The sequence below is a fragment of the Octopus bimaculoides genome, chromosome 9 (genome assembly GCF_001194135.2).
Source record: "Octopus bimaculoides isolate UCB-OBI-ISO-001 chromosome 9, ASM119413v2, whole genome shotgun sequence".
NCBI classification, from domain to species: Eukaryota; Metazoa; Mollusca; class Cephalopoda; order Octopoda; family Octopodidae; genus Octopus; species Octopus bimaculoides.
In genome coordinates this window covers 56,763,708-56,779,805 of record NC_068989.1, presented here as the reverse complement: position 1 = coordinate 56,779,805, position 16,098 = coordinate 56,763,708, and the positions used below count along the sequence as shown (strand labels likewise).

Here is a 16,098-nt window from a genome sequence, read left to right as displayed (position 1 = left end):
TGGTGGGGCGGGGCCAGTCGATGTATCGGCCTCAGTACGCAACTGGTACTTAATTTATCGACCCCGAAAGGATGAAAGGCAATGTCGACTTTGGTGGAATTTGAACTCAGAACATAAAAACAGATGAAATACTGCTAAGCATTTCGCCTGGCATGCCAATGTTTCTGCCGGCTCACCACCTTTTGTTTGTGTATATATTGGCTTAGTGGTATAGAATGTTTGGAAACTGTGAATAAGGTGCAAGTTTCGAGTACTTGTCAATAACTTTTTTCTCCTCGTCTTCTAGTAGTAATTACCCAACTTTCTAGGCTCTTCTCACAGCTACCCTGCGTTCAAAAATTATACAGGTATTTTAAAAAATTTTCATTCAATAAATGTTTTTACATTAATAAAATAAACTGTCGTTCTCCAAATAGCAAATTAAAACTTAAAAGACAAAGTGAGAGACAATGCAAATGAAAATAGAATACTCTGCAGTGAATGCAATGAATGTTTAAATTTGCAAGAAATTGGAGTTAAAAAATTCAATGAACTTGAGAATTTGAAATTATAGGGAATTTCTTAGAACATGAATTTATTAAAAAATATGTCCAGATGATCAACCCTTTAATAATTACTTTCTTTTAGTACTTTTAGTAATTGTTACATACCTAATTAATAAGCAGCTTTCTCCATTATACAGAGTGTTCAAAAAGTCTCTCCATAGTGATTATTTTTTTTCTTTTTAGAAGAGTCAATTAATATTATTTTAGAAGAGTCAACATTTTTTAGAAGAGTCAACTTATGTATTGAAAATGAAGGACACTTTCAACACCTCTTCTAAAAAAATTTTAAGTTTTGTAAAGTCTACTATATTCTTTTGTAGTCTTATATCATCTTATAAATATTTATCTTGCAATAAAATGCTTACTGTGGAGAGACATTTTGAACACCCTGTAGTATAGATAGAAGCCTTTCTACTGGAGAGGCATGAGGCCTGAAATTTGTGGGTGGGGGCTAGTCAATTACATTGACCCATACTCCCCTGGTTCTTATTTAATTAACCCCAAATGGATAAAAGGCAAAGTCAAACTGAGAACATAAAGGTGGATGAAATGTTGCTGAGCATTTTGTCCAATGTGCTAACAATTCTTTCTGCTCTAGGCACAAGGCCTGAACTTTGTGGGGAAGGGTTAAGTTGATTAAATCAGCCCCAGTACTCAACTTGTACTTAATTTATCGACCCTGAAAGGATGAAAGGCAAAGTCAACCTCAGCTGAATTTGAACTCAGAACGTAGCGAAGGGCAAAATACTGCTAAGCATTCCGTCCAGAGTGCTAACGATTCTGCCAGCTCACTGCCTTATTTCCATTACTAATAATGATCGTAACACATGTTTATTACAAGCAAATCTTAAGTGGAAAGTGGATGAGTGAGACAAAGTCCAAAGAGCACTAATGGTCATTGTTTTTTTCCTGTTGGCATAATTTCCTACTAATAAATCAAAGATTCTAAATAAAAACACATGCTAAAAAGCATATTTTATACTTACTAAAACATTTTTGTCTAAACTTTAAATATTTTTAGATATACAGATTTTATAACTAGCTTTTCTTTTTTGCAAGATCATATTCTTTTGATAAAGTCACCAAAGAATTTGTCTTTTGTCATGGGCTTGTTTCATTCATTAGACTGTGGCCATGCTGGGGCACAACCGAGGAGAATTTTCTTTTGTTGATTGAATTGACTGCAGTACTTATTTTTTTTAAAGACTGGTACTTATTTTATCAGTCTCTTTTTACTAACCACCAAGTTATGGAGGCATAAACACACCAGCACAAGTTGTCAAATGGTGGTGACGAACAAACACACATACACACACACACATATGACAAGCTTCTTTCGGTTTCCATCTACCAAATCCACTCATAAGACTTTAGTCGGCCCAAGGCTAAAGTAGAAGACACTTACCCAAGGTGCCACACAGTGGGAGAGGACCTGGAGTCAGGTGGTTGGGAAGCAAGCCTCTTACCACACATTTTTAGTTTACAAGAGCTTCTCTCTTTTGTGGTGGTCATAATTATATGCCTCATAAGAATTACTCCATGGATTTGGTGTGACATCCTGTGATTTATTACTGTTGATCAGTCTGATGGCTTTTAATAGAATCTTTCCATGTCGTCATCATTTCATGGCATGGGTCGGATGGTTCAACAGGGTCTGACAAATCAAAGGATAGTGTTGAGCTCCAAAATCTACTTTGACACGGTTTCCTCACTGGATGTCCTCTCTAATGTCATCCATTTTACAGAATGCATTGGGCTTTTTTTTTTCTTTTCTTGTGGTACCAGTCGAGACCCCTTGACTTAGTAGGGGTGTATAGTATTGAGGAAGACAGTTTTGTATGATAGGGGGACAAGAACAGATGTCTTATTGTAGAGAAGATACATAGCTACCCAAGCTGAAGAGGGGGAAATAATTAGTGGATAAGTAGGCTCACAAGAGTCTGAAAAGGAAAGTGAGAAATGGTTAGCCACGGGAGCAGGAGTGAATGCAGTGAATGATGAATACTAGTGGAGGTATGGTCGGTGGAGAGTCTCAGTTGGTCAGGGGAGTGGGTAAAGGTAAATAGGAATGGATCAAGGAGGAGGAGGTGATAATGGATAGGGTGGAGAGCAACAGTATTATATAAGCCATGGATAGATGAGAAATAGGGAGACGATGTTAAGAGTGGGTTAGAGTCAGGGAAGCACAGTGACAGAGATGGAAGTCAGAGGTATGCAAGGGTGGATATAGTGAGGGACAAACAAAGGTGTGCCAGGTTATAATTCTTTTGCAATATTTAATTCAGTTAAGAGATCACTTATTATGATATCTTTTTTTCCTTTGTTTCTTGCCCATGTAATCTTAGTTTACAAAATTTAACATGCTAATCTTTATCTTTAGGTATATATTTTATGTACTTAAAAATCAGCATGTGTCATTGCCACTTGTAGCTGTTCATAGTTGCAGTAAACAACTGAATGTGGGTGGGGTGAAATTAGGGTAAGGGTGGCTGGGTGAGTTCATGTGTATCTACTTTTTGCGTCATTCATTTTCAAACTATCATTATTGTTCAGAGTATTACTTTTACTTTTAAAAATGGGTTCTATATTTAATTAATGCTATACCAGTAGCGGCTCGTGTATAGGCACTGCGGAACTGCATCACCCCCAATTTCCACTCGTTATTATCAATAACATTTAATATAATGAGTCATTTTTTTCTTTAATTCTTTCTTTATACTTGTACATTATATAATCCTTAAGCTTAATGTCAGTAGCCATCCCCTAGTTTATGAAAGAAATACAAAAATCCTTGTGTAGAACTGTGTGTTTCACAGTTCCAGCAATGCAGTGTTTGGCTGTTGTGTGCATGTTCACATGTCCAAGATAGGAAGCTGCACACTAAGGAGAGAGAGCACTGTGGTTCACACAGTGCCAACCATGGTGTGCTGCTGAAAGTTAGTGTTTCTTTTTGACTCCACATGTGTTGTGCTTAAAAACATTTTTATATTCTTGATTGTGATAAAGTGTAGAATTAGATTATTATCCTGCTTCCAGCTACAGTTTTTCTGCCAGGATTTGAAAAATAGGGCAGATTTACCCTCTTATTTTGGGATTTAGGGGGAATTTTTGAAAAACAATTGGGAATTCACAGCAGTGTTCAGTGAACAAATTAAATACACTACCCAGCAGTGGCTAAAATGCAAACCAACCAAGTTTATGTGTAAATTTTCTTTTAATATGTTTATTTCCTTTTACACAATATTAAAACAATGGCTAAAATTTTTCTGAAGCAATACCCCAACTAATTTTATCTACAAGCTGCCACTGTACAGTACATAATTATTTTTCACCCTCTCATCCATTTCTCATCTCTAACCATATCCTCATTTTCCTAATGTACTCCTGCAGTGTCTACCCCACCCACACTTCCTACTCACTTCTACTCATCTCATACCTTTAGGGTCCACCCAGATACCTCATCATCACTATATTTTACCTCTTTCCAGTTCCATCCAGACCACCACACCATCTCTTTTATAATGTTAAGTCATGCAATTTCTCTACAGCAAAAAAACCTTTTTTGCTCTGGTCCCTTCTCTCATACTTTAATCTCCTCATCTCTAAGCATAAAGCTATCTCCCTTGGGGTTTGTAATCTTGCAAGTTGCTTGGTAATCTCATTTGTGCTGATGCTATCACACAAAAAAAAGATATAATACATATTATAAAGTGGTTGGCATTAGGAAAGACATCTAACCATAGAAACCATTCTAAAGCAAACATTGGAGCATAATACAGTTCTTGGACTCATCAGATCTTGTCAAACCATTCAGCCCAGGGATGATGTTGTTGTTGATGATGATGATGATGATGATGATGATGATGGTGGTGATGATGGTGATGATGATGATGATGATGATGATGATGATGATGATGATGATGATGATGATGATGGTGGTGGTGGTGGTGGTGGTGATGATGATGATGATGATGATGATTATGATGATGATGATGATGATGATAGTAATGATGACACTGCTCTTTCATTTCTCTTTCCATGTAATTAATGACAGTATTCATTAAGGAAATGGCAGTTGACAATTCTACAGAGATGCTTTTGCTTACAAAATTTACATTGCTTAAGACCAAACAGTACTCTCATTTGTTTGAAGCATTGCAGTGTGTTATTAATGTAGATATTTTTAAGAAAACACTAAAGCAATGCAGCTAAAAAATTAGGCAAAATATGTAAGTGGACACCAATAAAGAAAAGCAGAGACAAGATATTGTATCACTTATACAGGTTGTTTAATGATTTTGTTATATTTCAGGAAAGCTTCTCTTTATCAAATATAAGGCAGAAAATAATCCAAGAAGTAAGAGTTTTATTTTTAATCATGTACTTGTTAAAGGGAAGCTTTCCTGAAATACAACAGAAGCATTAACCTATAATTGGTGATACAATGTCTTGTCTTGGTCTTTATTTATTGACACCAACTAATATTTTGCCTAACATCTCAACTGCAATGCTCTAAGGCCTTGTTAAAAATATCAACATCATTTACTTAAGACATCATAACTGACTTTCATTACTACTAAAAAACAGTAATCTTGCGTTTGTGATACCAAGAAGGTATGTGATTGAAGAGGTAACTTCATCTGTACTAAATTTGTGCCCTTGAAAATTTAATATTTATCAGTTATCCAACACTATTTTGGAAGGTAAAGCTTGTATATAAGACTTTACCATTTGAGGAACCAATAATTTCAAACATTTTGTTATGATGATTTAATGTAGTTGTGGACTTATGGTATATTCATTTACCAACTGTTCAAATCACCAACATGTAATCTAACAATATCTCTTCTTAATAGCTTCTACAACTCTCTGTATAACATACAGTTGTGCATATGACACTCTTCTACTATCTCCAGCATGCACGCATATTTATACATTTCAGAACCGTCCATTTATCCATTTATTGGGATATTCAGATTCCACCACAACATCTCCCTTTTCTAAGTTTAACTTTCCCTGAGAGTCAATACTTTTATTTATTACTACCTTCCTCCGCCCTTTTTTTTTTTCTTACTTCCTCGGGGAGGAAATGGAATATTTTTTTTCTTTTTGGTTCAATTTTCAACATTTCCATCTGTTTTCTTTTTCTTGTTGATGTACACTCTGGTTCAACTGTTTCTTGTGGTACTGGAACATCAAACATGTCATATAGCATTTCCATTGGCTCTTCCTGCCTTATTTTTTCTTCTGTAAATCTCTTTTGCATTTGGTTCAGATGTCTGTTATGTTCCCACGTATGCCCTTTTACCATATACGTTATTCTTCCTAAACATTTAGTTATTTTTCTTTCTTCGCAACTTTGTTTGCCATTTTTATACTTTTTAAAACACACTTTGTCACCTATATTGAAATATTTCATTTTATTTTCAGTGTTTCTCTGTATTTTTTGTTTTCTTCCTGGCAGTAGTTTATCAAATACTGACTTACAACTTTGGGAATACTCCCATTCTGCTGCCAGTTGGCATAAACTCTAGCCAATAGGTGCCAGAACAAGTTTGGCATATTTTGATAAAACACATAGGGTAAACCATCAAGTCCCGCTGACTTCTTCCCAGGGCACTTGGAAAGTATCTTGATGACCTCTTCGGCTGTGATTGGCCCTTCACAGCACTCAGCCTCTCATGCCAAGAGATGCTGGCCACCATCCAGGAAGTCCCAAAGGGACTCACCATGGTCTAGCATCCCGCTCTTCCCAAACAATTGGGCAAAATGCTCGTAAAATGCCTCACTCATCTTGTCCTGTCCTTCAACCAAACACTCTTGCTCGCTTACCAAAGACCTAATTGCAGCACTCTTGCCATGCTGGGTCTCTACCATACGGGTCCATCTGGCAATGTTAGTTCCCTCATGCTCCAATGCATGTACTTTTGCCCAAAATCTACATTCCTCATGCTTGGCTTTGAGGTGTCGGTCCAAGGCCAATCACACCGCCACAACATGAGGTGCAGAGCTCAACCTCAATGCCTCTTCTAAATCCTTGAGTAAGTCACACTCTATTCTAGCTCTATTATGCTTAGCTAACAACTAAACCTAATTGACAAATGGATGGTTCGTTTGAGGGCCAACCACCACCAGTTATTTAACACAGTGCCAGTTAAAGCTCTCTGAACAAACTCCTTAATCCGGTTATGATATGCCTCACAAGCCAAAATAGTCTTGTTCAGCTTCCAGAAGTACTAGCTGCAAGAATTTGTATCACATTGTAGTTCATAAAGAGCTTTTTGGGTTCTTATAATACTATATTTAATAGCTTTGACACATTTTAATCTTTACTCCCATCAAGTTTCACATAAATACCTTGCAATGAATTTTTTAACTTACTGTTTTCTTTGTTTTCGTTGGGTTTTTTTTCTGACAGTTAAACATAAACACTTTACAGTGCCAAAAAATGAAATAGATCCCAGAAACACTTATTTCATTATCACCACCCATCTGTTAAAGCAATAACATCCATATGGCATAAAATACATTCGTTTTCCTCCTTGAGTCTCTGCCTCCTCTTTCATATTTCAGTCATTAGCCTGACCTTTCAAAACTATTATAGACCTAGTTTGTACTTTTACAGAAAATCTAGAATGCTTTCTTTTATTTATTCCTTTGGCTGTTGTGCCTATAACTGGTTCATGGCAAACAAAATATTTATTAAAATGTACTTTCAACTAATACTTACATTGTAAGTGAAAGCTGCTCCTCGTGGACTATATTTGGCATATACTCTAAGATAAGACTGAAATCATCGTCATCATCATCATCATCATCGTCGTCATCAATGTTTAACATCCATTTTTCCATACTGGCATGAATCAAATGGAAAGTTTTGGTTGGCTTGGGGCTATAATAGAAGACACTTGCCCAAGGTACCAAGCAGTGGAACTAAGCCAAAGACCATATGGTTGCAAAGCAAGCTTTTTACTACACAAGCATGCTAACACCTATAGTCATGTCTGCATGAAAAGATTGATAATTTGGACTTTTTTCTTGGTTGCTGCATCTTATTGAAGTCAGATTTTAATATTTATATGATCGGGTAACATTTTTTGATGACATTTGCAGTAAAAGAAAGAGCTGTATGTAAATATAAACAAAAGAACACACACATGCACACATAGTAATCTAAATGCAGGATGTTTGGGATAAATCTGACAGTTTGCATAAAAGGAAACAATATCCCATCCAAAAATAAAAGTATTTTTAAAAAATCAAAAAACATCAACCAGATTATGGCTAGATGATAACAGTTTACTCAAAGTTCCAACACTCAGCTTGCCCCACAGCCTCAAGACAGCTCTGCTCTAGAACCAAACACACGCATTCCTCACTGTGTCTCTGGAAAGATCATCAAACACTTCCTTGATCTTGGTCACTAGCTGGGCCTTGGTGTTGCATCAGAGCAGTTGTCTTTCCAAACTGTACACTACACATAATAACCCATGGGATTGCAAATGAGGGAATTAAGAGGCCAAAAATTAGGACTGTTGAAGTCATAGACACTCTCCAGCAACCACCACTTCCGATATTTCCTGGAAATATGACAAGGAACCAATTCCTTCAGCCACACATATAGCTTTCCAGCTGTCGCTGAAAAGAGAAGACATAAAAAACATCAAATTTAGCTCAAACCCCTTGTTTGTATGTATGTATGTATTCTGTCTGTCTGTCAGTTAGTCAGTCAGTATTCAGTTTTATTTCAAGTTTCAGATCAGGGCTATATGGATGCCCAGAAGACAACCAGCATTGAAATGAGGGGTCTGGAAGCTTAAGGATCCTGTGAATAGACAGAGATTTAGAGATGCATTACTCAAAGCTTTCAATGAAAAAGGGGAGGATATAGCATCACATAATGTGGAAGACAACTGGAGATTCCTACAGAACAACCTGTTGAGGGCTCCTGACCAGATCTGTGAATGGTGCAAAGTCCCCTCTCAACCTATAGCTTTTGGACGGAGCAACTAAAGTGATTAGACGTATTTTCTTCCTGCTATGATTCCAAGTGATGTAACGGTCAAACGTAACCACCTCTTGTATATGAATACAAACACACAGAAACTGCCTTTATCTCTTTCTATACAAATACTGTAATTTGCATGCAGTATCAAGATTAAAACGACTTATGGCCGTATTTGCAAATTCCTATCATCATTTTATTCTTGTATTTGAAGAATATCTGCCTTCTACATTTCAACTTTCTTTGTTAGGAGTAAAAGTTCCTAAAATATGATTGGGAAGCAAGCATCTACTACACAGCCATGCTTGCACCTCTAGCTATGTCTGTGTGAGACCACAAAAAAACAAAAAAATTATAATTTGGACTTTTTTCTTGGTTACTGCATCTTGTTGATGTTGCATTTTTTACATGTATATGTAAATACACATAAAAGCATGCACAATAATCTAAATATGCATGAATCACAAAAAAGCATGGACTCCTATATTAGTTAATAGATTGGGCATATTATTAATATTAATATAATACAATATTATGAACTCATAATAACCAAATTACCAATTGCTTCATAACAAGAAAGTTAAAAACCAGCTCCAACAAGAAATGGCTGAAAGGAATAGTATGGCATGGGTTCTTTGTTGCTGGAGGCCTCTTCAGTTGGTTCCTAATTTATGGTATGAAATCAAGAGCTAATTTGGCTATTATAGGACTAAGCTACTGAATTTTATAATAATAATAATAATAATAATAATAATAATAATAATAATAATGATAATGTGTGTTGTCTTGATATAAAAGATGGGCTACAGGTGAATGGCAAGTTAGGGTCACTTAGAGCCTGCTTTATTCTGGGGATGAGAACACGTCTGCCAATTAGTGAGCCGCTAATCAAGGAAGCCTTGATTGAATGTTGATGTATGGCCACCACCTCCAGTCTTGTACCATTGCAAAGTCCATTCTGGATAGAAATGTTACAAAGACACATTACTACTGAGCTGGGTTTTAAACTCAATTTATGCGGAGGCATTCCTGATGGTGTCAAAGAGTTTAGAAATTCAAGTGGATGGCACTCAGCCTCAGCAGGGTCATCTTTCAAAATTTAGCTGTACTATAATAGGTGCGGCAGTCACCTGGAAGTTGTCTCAAAACTACTTCATTGATCAGAAGGCAGTCTGAGTTCTTTGGCGAAAGAGTTACTCTGCTTGTTCTCTCTTCCTCAGAAATGTTGTTGAAGATATCATCCACCAGAGAGCTGTCAATGCATGAAATTTGAGGCACGTCTATGTCATCAACAGCAAGATAAGTATCTTGTGAAGATGTATATGTTCCATTGCCAAGATGCAAGAGCCATGCTGCAAATTCCTTTTGATCTGCTGGTGTCCTGATGTTCTGGCTTAATCTGTATTGGATGAAATTCAGTCATAAAGGAGAATTTTTAATATGGATTTCAATAATTGCCTCATGAGGTCCTCTTGGCAATATAGGTAGGTCCTCTTGGCAATATAGCAAGGCTTTATCAATAGCATGAAGTGCAAATGAAGGGATCATAGAAGCCTCATCCAAGATGATCAAATCCAGATTTCATAAATGATTTGCATGGTCTGAAGTGGCTGGTACATTATAAACGCTGGCCTCCGTGAGTGGGGTAAGCATCTTGAACAAACTATGGATAGTCTTTCCACCTGACAGTAGTGTAGAGTCAATGCCTGTCCAAACACCACTGCACATGTTGCAGTTGTTCCTTCACAGATAAGAAATTATGGTATTAAATATATAAGTTTTACCACAACCTCCTTGTGCATCTACATAGAAACAGGAGTGGTTGGGCACCTCACCTCTCCTATTCTTATCTAGAGATTCAAGCATAGCATTAGCAATCAGTCTCTGTTCATCAGTAAGTGCTGCAATGCCCGGGTGATCGAGGTTTTCATGATAGTCAAGCTGTGGTACTCCAATAGGCTCAGACAGCCCAATTGCTAAACAATTAATGCCATTTTCTATCAGAATTGCATCGACTGAGTGCAGTGCCATGTTTTCTATGTGTTCTGCATTAAAACCTTGGTGCAAGAAATCTTTAATCATGGATTCCTTGTCAGTGGTCCACAGGTGAAGAGCATTTGCAGGGTTCATATACGTACACAGGGCAGCAAACATAATAAGCAACTGTAAGGGCATCCGACAGGTAGCAGCTTCTAGCAGTGCATGATCCAGTGTGTCATCGTTTGAGAGAAGACGATATCTCAGGCATGCTGCCTTAAATGTTGGTGAGATTTCTCCTTCTATAGTGTGAAAATCCAAGAAACTCACAGCGCCTGAAACATGCAGAAACAGCATTTGCAAGTGAAATTTTTCTGTGACTCTAGGGCTCACTGTATACATTCTACTGGTGATAGCATTCCTTTGCTTTGGTGTCCATGTTCTAGTGTGCTCATTAAACACATAATGCAGGGGAACATCAGGGTACAAGTGGTTCCTTGCATCATCATCATGCTCAGTCAGTTTAAATCATGCAGTAAGAGTAGTGTCATGGTCCCTCTGTACCTGAGCAGCTTGCTGAGCACTGCCTCTGTGAAAGTAAACTCTTTTCTGATCTTCAAAATGTTGTGCAAGTCTGTAAACACCGTGAAATGTATCATGTAGCTTGAACTCTGACAGTCTCCACATAGCTTCTGCAGGAGAAACATATAGGCAAGCAAAATAATCAGTAATTTCATTGTGAGCTTGATTTTGCTCATGATATGCCGCTGGGTTGTCTCTTACTTCAACAGAAGCACAGTCATGTCCCTTGTACATGTACTTGAAGAGATATTTAATGCTTTTCACGGATGAACAAATTTCTACATTAATGTGAGCTCTGTACTTTTTCAGCAGGTAGGCATTGTACGACACAACGTTCCTATTGTCAACTGAGTGATGTCCAACTTGAACTGTGACTCCAGTATTGCATCTTCTGTACTCTGGATAGCCATTCAAATTCAGAAGCATTTCATCTCTGTAGTACTTAGGGAATTTCTTTTGACATGAGCCATTTCCCATGCAAGGGGAAGAAAGACCATGTATCATGCATTTTTTCAGTAAATCATGCAAGACTGGATCATCATTGACATCAGGAATTTCAGCTGTCACAGTCCTATTTATGTCATCGCTGTTTCTGAGTTTGTCCTCATTTCTCAACGCTACCAACATGTGGCAATGGAGAAGACCTCTCTTCTGAAACTCAATTGCATGGACATGGCCCAACCATACAACAGGTTGTACTGAATTCCATGTTACCAGTAGCACCCATGAGAGACTTCACATGTGACCTGACATACATACATACATACATACATACATACATGCATACATACATGCATCCATCCATCCATCCATCCATACATACATACATACATACACGCGCGCACGCTCGCACACGCAAATACTTTGTTTTCTCTTTTGTTCTTATGGAGATTAATTTTCTTTAGAACTAGTGAATTTTCTTCTCACCGCGATTATAATTTCAATTGATTAAAAATTATTTTCGGTTTACCACATTTAATTATAGTACTCTGCTATCAATTATAATGACACGATACATCGAGTGACAGTTTAGTGTGGAGAGACAGGAGGCAGGGAGGGAGAGGGGCGGGAGCTGAAAAGTCGAGTGGGGACAAGGTGGAACAGTGAAAAAGAGTATAAACGAAAAACTAGCTTGGCAAACATGGGGAAAAAGTAGGTTTATTATCGTCAGGCATGTCTCTGTTAAGTGATTCGCTATCTTTTATTTAAGCCCGTCTGTGATCGAGCAGTTTAGTCTTATCTTAATTAGTCAGTGGTGTTGAGTTTTATAGTTAACAACTATGGCAGTACTTTTTCGCTCCCTAACGCTGGACAATGAGACGAAATCACCAGTAGAAACTACAGTAACAGGTGAAAGCATCTTCGTTGTTGTTTCCAGTATTATATTTCTTTGTTCCTCCTCTTTATCTCTCTCTCTCTCACTGTGGTTACCCAATTAGTAGACAAAACATCCCTCCAGAAGTCACATCAGTAGACTCCTAGAAGGAGGTTTTGTTTACTAATTGCATGAATTACGTTAGTCCATCCATGTTTTTCAATTCACTATACTGCATAGTGAATCTCTCAATATTATTCTACTCTTTACATATTTATTTCACACATTGAATTGTTAATAATAATGATTTCTTAAATTAACAGCACACGGCCACAATTTTGTTGGGGGAACAATCGATAATTAGTTAAATCATCGAGATCGATAAAATAGAAATACCAATCACATGCTGAAGTCGATTGACACTTGTTCCTATGTCAGTATGAGTGGTGTCACTTTCTAACAACAATGAAGAAACCCCTTCGCGGTCTCACGACACGCTAGTAATAACAGCGAAACCGATTTAAAAATAAAGAATATATTGTTCAAAGTAGTCCTAAGTATACAAACTGATGTGATAGTCATGACTGGAATGCCTACCTTTGATTGTAAGTCTGTTGTGTCAGTTTTAAACTACGTAAACAACAATAACATTAAGGCAGTATGACTCTCCCCAGACACAACAATATTTTATTGCGCAAAAATACTTTATCGTTTATGAAAAAAATTCTTTGCGATAGAATTAGAAATATTTTTGTAATTAATCAAAACTGATCAATGACAAACACTTGGGTCGTAGTTGTTGTTTATCCCCAAATCAGATCTAATCGACAAGTCCTATGGTCAAAGCTGTCCCAGCAATGACATTCCCATGTTCCCATTGAGGCAGTGTATACAGAGAACCACATTAATTAATGTCCTTCCTTCGAAGACGTATAGGAGTGTGATTTCACGAAAATTTAATTACTATTTCTAGTAAGTTTAACCGCCACGTAGAGGAGATTTTCGTTGTTTCGTTTGATATGAGCATCTGTCTGTTTACGTTAATTAAAATGACTCATAGGCAATGATTGATGTGAACAAGTCATTAATCATCCTATATAGACACGTATTTAATGTGACAACTGTTGGATCTGAATTAGATAAAGCAATGGTTTTCAACCATTTATTATCTATAGAACATTTTGATTACTGTTTCATTCTGGTGGACCGTCATAGCCATTCCATGTTTAAAAACTAAGTTATATTGAAACGTTTTTCAAAACTCCTATTTTATTTTTCACACAATAACTTGTGTAGGTTGAACTATGTAAGAGAAAGAAACCTCGCTGTTTCTTGCAAAACATACCAATACATACATCTAAAGTGAAAAATTTCCAGGAGCCCTTAAAATATTATTGTGGATCCCCAATTTACTATTTTGTTACATGGAACCCCCAAATCTTATATGAACCCCGACTGAGAACCACTGAGACAAAAGATTTGAGCTCGAGGACTTTTTTTTTACCTTCCTACGTTTTCTTTACTCTATCTGAAATTATTTAGCCATAGGCACAGACGTGACTGTATAGTTAAGTTTGCTTCCAAACTATGTTCATAGGTTCAATCCCTCTGTGCGACAGAGACAGGAATCTTCTATTATAGTCCTTGATCAACTAAAATTTTTTGAGTGGATCTGGTAGACGGAAACTGGAAGTAGTCCATCATGTGTGTGTGTGAGCACGCGCGCGTTACACTGGTGTTGGTTTGCTTGCGTTCCCAATAACTTAGCAATTTGGTAAAAGTTATCTATACAATAAGTACCAGGTTTAAAAATTAAATACAGCAGTCATTTTTTCCCCTTTACTATTTAAAATTTGTATAGTCATCTATGTACCACACTTAATGTATGTACATCATTGACAGGCAAGTTACTGCAGGTTTCATCCAGAGATAACCTATTCTGGAGATGTTATAGTGTTTTCAAACACTATAACAGGGAGATGAAAATCATTCCAGCAACAGCTGACGAGACTGCCAGATGCATTTCAGCCCTATTGGCTCTATCAGTGACGTATACTTAAAGCCAGATTTGTCACCTCTGATATAGGAAATAACGATATTGCAAAAGCTGCCCAGCTGAATAAAAATCTGGTTTTTGCCATTGAAATAGTATTGAATTACAATAGCCATCTATGTATCATCTTTAATGTATATGTATTATTGACAGACAAGTTACTGCAGTATTCATCCAGAAATAACATTTCTTATGGATATGTTCTGTTTAAAAACAGTATATTTTGGAAGGAAATAAAAACCATCCTAGCAGCAGGTAAAGTGAATGCCAGATGTATTTTAGCCCAGTTAATGGCATATATTCAAAGCTATACATACACCTAGATGAGATTTCTTGGCTAGAATTAAAATTCCGAAAGACATTTTTTTCCCAAACTGTTTATGTACAGGATGGGTGAAAAATCACAAAGTATGAAAATACACTTGGTGCAATAGCTGAAGCTGCCAGATTGTGCCCAAAGATTGCAATATGCAGTAAAATTTTACTACATTTGCCTACCCTGTATTTTTGTTAATTCAGCCGTTGCCAGTATCACCTGACTGGCCTTCATGCCGGTGACACGTAAAAGCACCTACTACACTCTCGGAGTGGTTGGCGTTAGGAAGGGCATCCAGCTGTAGAAACTCTGCCAAATCAGATTGGAGCCTGGTGTAGCCTTCGGGTTCCACCAGTCTTCAGTCAAATCGTCCAACCCATGCTAGCATGGAAAGTGGACGTTAAACGATGATGATGATGATGATGATATGCTTTTTTCTTACCCTACAAGACAGTGACAGCTATTCCAAAACTTTGTCAACTCTCGTAGAAGATAAGAAATGATGCCAGAATATTGTTCAAAATATTCCTTTATTAAAATTTCCCTTTTAGCTAAAGACAGACAACAAGATCATGAACAGACATTGTTAGTGACTCTCGAAGAAGAGGGCAACAATTTCATGAACTTAATCTCTCAAAGTAAACTTACATGCTTAGGGAAATATCTGATCTTTATTTATAGGCAAGGAGCAACTGTTTCTGGTTAATACACTGGAACGTGTTCATAACAGTCTAATTTCCTTTAACAGTTACTAACAATTGCCACCTAGGTTTTTTTTTAATATTTTTATGAATTTTCTTTCTCCAACTAAGAAAAATGTTTAGATTAATAATTTATGGTGGCATAACTTCTTAAACCTTTCATGATCGTATTCTAAATGAAACTGAGAGCTTATATTTCAGTTAATTTGGAAAACAATCGAGAGTTTGGAGGAATTTAGTAAAAGAACTAAATTTTTCAGCATTAAGATGATGTTTAGAACATATCCTCATCATCACCATCCTCCTTCTCCTCCTCATCATCATCATCCTCATCACCATCATTTTAAGGTCCACTTTTCCATCTTTGAGATTCATTGAGGCAGATTTTCTATGTCACCAACCCTAACTTCTTTCCAAGCCAGATAAACTTTTCCCATATCCAGACACATTTTTCAAGGGAGATTGAAAATGCATGGTACTTGTTTACAAACATCACACAATGTAAAGACAAAGGTGCACACAGATGCACACACACATGCCTACATACACATGCACCTACATACAGACAGGAATCATACATACATATGTGTATATATATATATAT

The 16,098-nt window shown here is 36.9% G+C and overlaps 2 protein-coding genes across 2 annotated transcripts in view; one reads left to right on the top strand and one right to left on the bottom strand.

Annotated features, from left to right (window-relative positions):
- Nucleotides 1-11,055: 11,055 nt before the first annotated feature.
- On the bottom strand, nt 11,056-11,736 carry LOC106882615 (uncharacterized). The gene has a single exon (XM_014933355.1). The coding sequence runs from the start codon at nt 11,734-11,736 to the stop codon at nt 11,056-11,058; it is 681 nt and encodes a 226-aa protein (XP_014788841.1).
- A 462-nt stretch (nt 11,737-12,198) lies between these two features.
- LOC106882614 (retinal Mueller cells isomerohydrolase) overlaps nt 12,199-16,098 on the top strand; it is a 34,378-nt gene continuing 30,478 nt past the window's right edge. The window contains exon 1 of the mRNA XM_014933354.2: nt 12,199-12,459. Within this exon, the coding sequence (XP_014788840.1) occupies nt 12,390-12,459 (70 nt within the window). The 5' untranslated portion in view covers nt 12,199-12,389. The remainder of the gene's footprint in view (nt 12,460-16,098) is intronic.

Bases quoted from the DNA above. Each gene is read 5' to 3' on its own strand.
- LOC106882615 (XM_014933355.1), bottom strand. From the start codon at position 11,736: ATGTTGGTAGCGTTGAGAAATGAGGACAAACTCAGAAACAGCGATGAC.